This window comes from Hipposideros armiger, unplaced genomic scaffold (assembly GCF_001890085.2).
Source record: "Hipposideros armiger isolate ML-2016 unplaced genomic scaffold, ASM189008v1 scaffold_826, whole genome shotgun sequence".
Taxonomy (NCBI): Eukaryota; Metazoa; Chordata; class Mammalia; order Chiroptera; family Hipposideridae; genus Hipposideros; species Hipposideros armiger.
The window spans coordinates 706388-708340 of record NW_017732176.1 but is presented as its reverse complement, the minus strand read 5'-3'; the positions used below and the strand labels follow the sequence as shown (position 1 = coordinate 708340).

Genomic DNA, 1953 nt, shown 5'->3' with positions numbered 1-1953 from the left:
ATATAACCCATTTAAGTTGCCTGGCACAGTTCTGGCCGCTGACTCAACAAATACCCGTTCTCTTACCCGCCCCATGCAGCACCGCAGCAGATGAGAACCGATATTTCCAGATTCCTGGGCTAACGTCCTGGACAACAACCATAACAGTAACAATACTAGCTAATAGTTATTGAATATTTCTAAATGTTTTACACATATAAATTCATTTAACCAGTGTATGCATAAGAGTATGTACACATTTTAAACATCTGGGCAAATATGAATTTATAGTGGCATGGCATAGTGGAAACGGTGTTGGGTTTATAGTCAAAAGACTCAAGTTTGAACCCTGGCTTTTCTGCATAAGAGCTGCTGATCTCAAGGAAGTAACTTAACTTCTGAGGGCCTGTTTCCTGAACTGTAAAGTGAGGATGAGCCCCTATTCACCTGGTGGAGTTATCTGGAGGATTAGAGGAAGTAATATATGCAGAAGTGTTACAAACTCTGAAACATGATACACATACAAAGGTTTATGTATTCAACCTACTGTCTTCTATCACAGATAGATTTTTAAAAAGATAAAGCCAATTACATACCTGGTTTCAAAATATATTTGCTGCAGTTTCTATATTTACTGTAGCTTCCATTGCTTCAACTTGTTCAAAGGCAGGAAACAAGTCTTATCTTTACACTTCCTTGTATATGTAAAAGCTATGCATAAGTTTTTAAGTAAATATACAGACATTTAAATAATGCCATCACAGGGCTGTATTTGGTAAATCCTAATTAAAAAATGAAATTTAAGAAAATAGAGCGCCTATGTTATGTGTCCCATAGTAATTGCCAAACATATTCATATACAATTTACTCCCTAAACAAGGGTAGCTATTGTTTATTTTCTCTGTTAGTTCAGGAGGTACGGTGTTGGGGGGTGGAGGTGAGGGGAACCAGTTAATGGAGAAGCAGGAGCTATTTGAGGAAGTACTGATGATCAATTAGCTGAAGTGTGAAGTGCCAACAAGAATACCCTGGAGTTTAATAATGCTAGAAAATGATCAGTTACACGTCACTCCAAAGAGGGATAGAGTTTGACAAGACACATTCCATTCTCATAAAAAGACACATTCCATTTTCATAAAAAGAAAGGAAGAACTTACGATTACAAAATTCTGCAATCAGCGACCATTCATTGTCCTTAAGACAGGTTATTGCGGCTAGCTTGCCAGGAACATTTACAAAGTCTTTATTGCATTTGTATGTTACTGTGCTTCCTTCTGGAAAACTTGTACGACCTTCCAAATCTGGCTGGGCATTAGGTACATGCGGGGGAAGGCTGCAGTCACCTAGAGTGAAAAAAACGGAACTGAAGGAAGAAACACTTTTCAATTGATTGCAGCATTCCCTTCCCAAAGTGAACAAGGGAAGCGGCAATGGCTTTAGATGTACTCCTAACATTTCCATCCAGGGCAGAGCTGACATACCAAGAAGTTGCCAGGCTTCCTGTCTGGTCAATTAATTTCAAGACAAAAATAAGTCGAGAATAAACCCGTCTCCTTCATTATTTTTTTAAAGTATTTTAGTATTTATCTCTGCCTAGATACTGTTGCTAAGCACGCAACAAACATAGGACCCCCTCGGAACAGTACACCTGGAGGGAATGGGCAAATTTGTAGCGCCGTGTACTGCACATGACTGGACTCTGTTTAGAGGCGAGGATGGTCAGCTATTTGCCCTTCAAGAGATATTGGGGGTTTGAGAAGTCACTCTGTTTGAGCCCTGACTTTTGGTTTCCGCATCCTTGACTGTTCTGCATACTTAGTTTGTGCTTCCCGAACTCTCCATGTTTCACTCCTAAAGCCATGCCAGCTGGTCACCACAGCAAGACCCTTAATTGCTGGTTAGCAACGGAGATCCTCTTCCTGTCCCACGAGATGGTGCCTGTAAGAGCTCTGAGTCTTAAAAGTAGAGGATTAC

At 40.2% G+C, this 1953-nt stretch overlaps 1 protein-coding gene across 1 annotated transcript in view; it reads right to left on the bottom strand.

The window, feature by feature from the left end:
* Positions 1-1935, bottom strand: part of LOC109374502 (complement decay-accelerating factor) — a 36616-nt gene extending 34681 nt beyond the window's left edge. Inside the window, exons 1-2 of the mRNA XM_019629135.1 lie at positions 1795-1935; positions 1137-1322 (exon numbers count right to left, since the gene is read on the bottom strand). Of these exons, the coding sequence (XP_019484680.1) occupies positions 1137-1322; positions 1795-1840 (232 nt within the window). The 5' untranslated portion in view covers positions 1841-1935. The remainder of the gene's footprint in view (positions 1-1136; positions 1323-1794) is intronic.
* Positions 1936-1953: the final 18 nt, after the last annotated feature.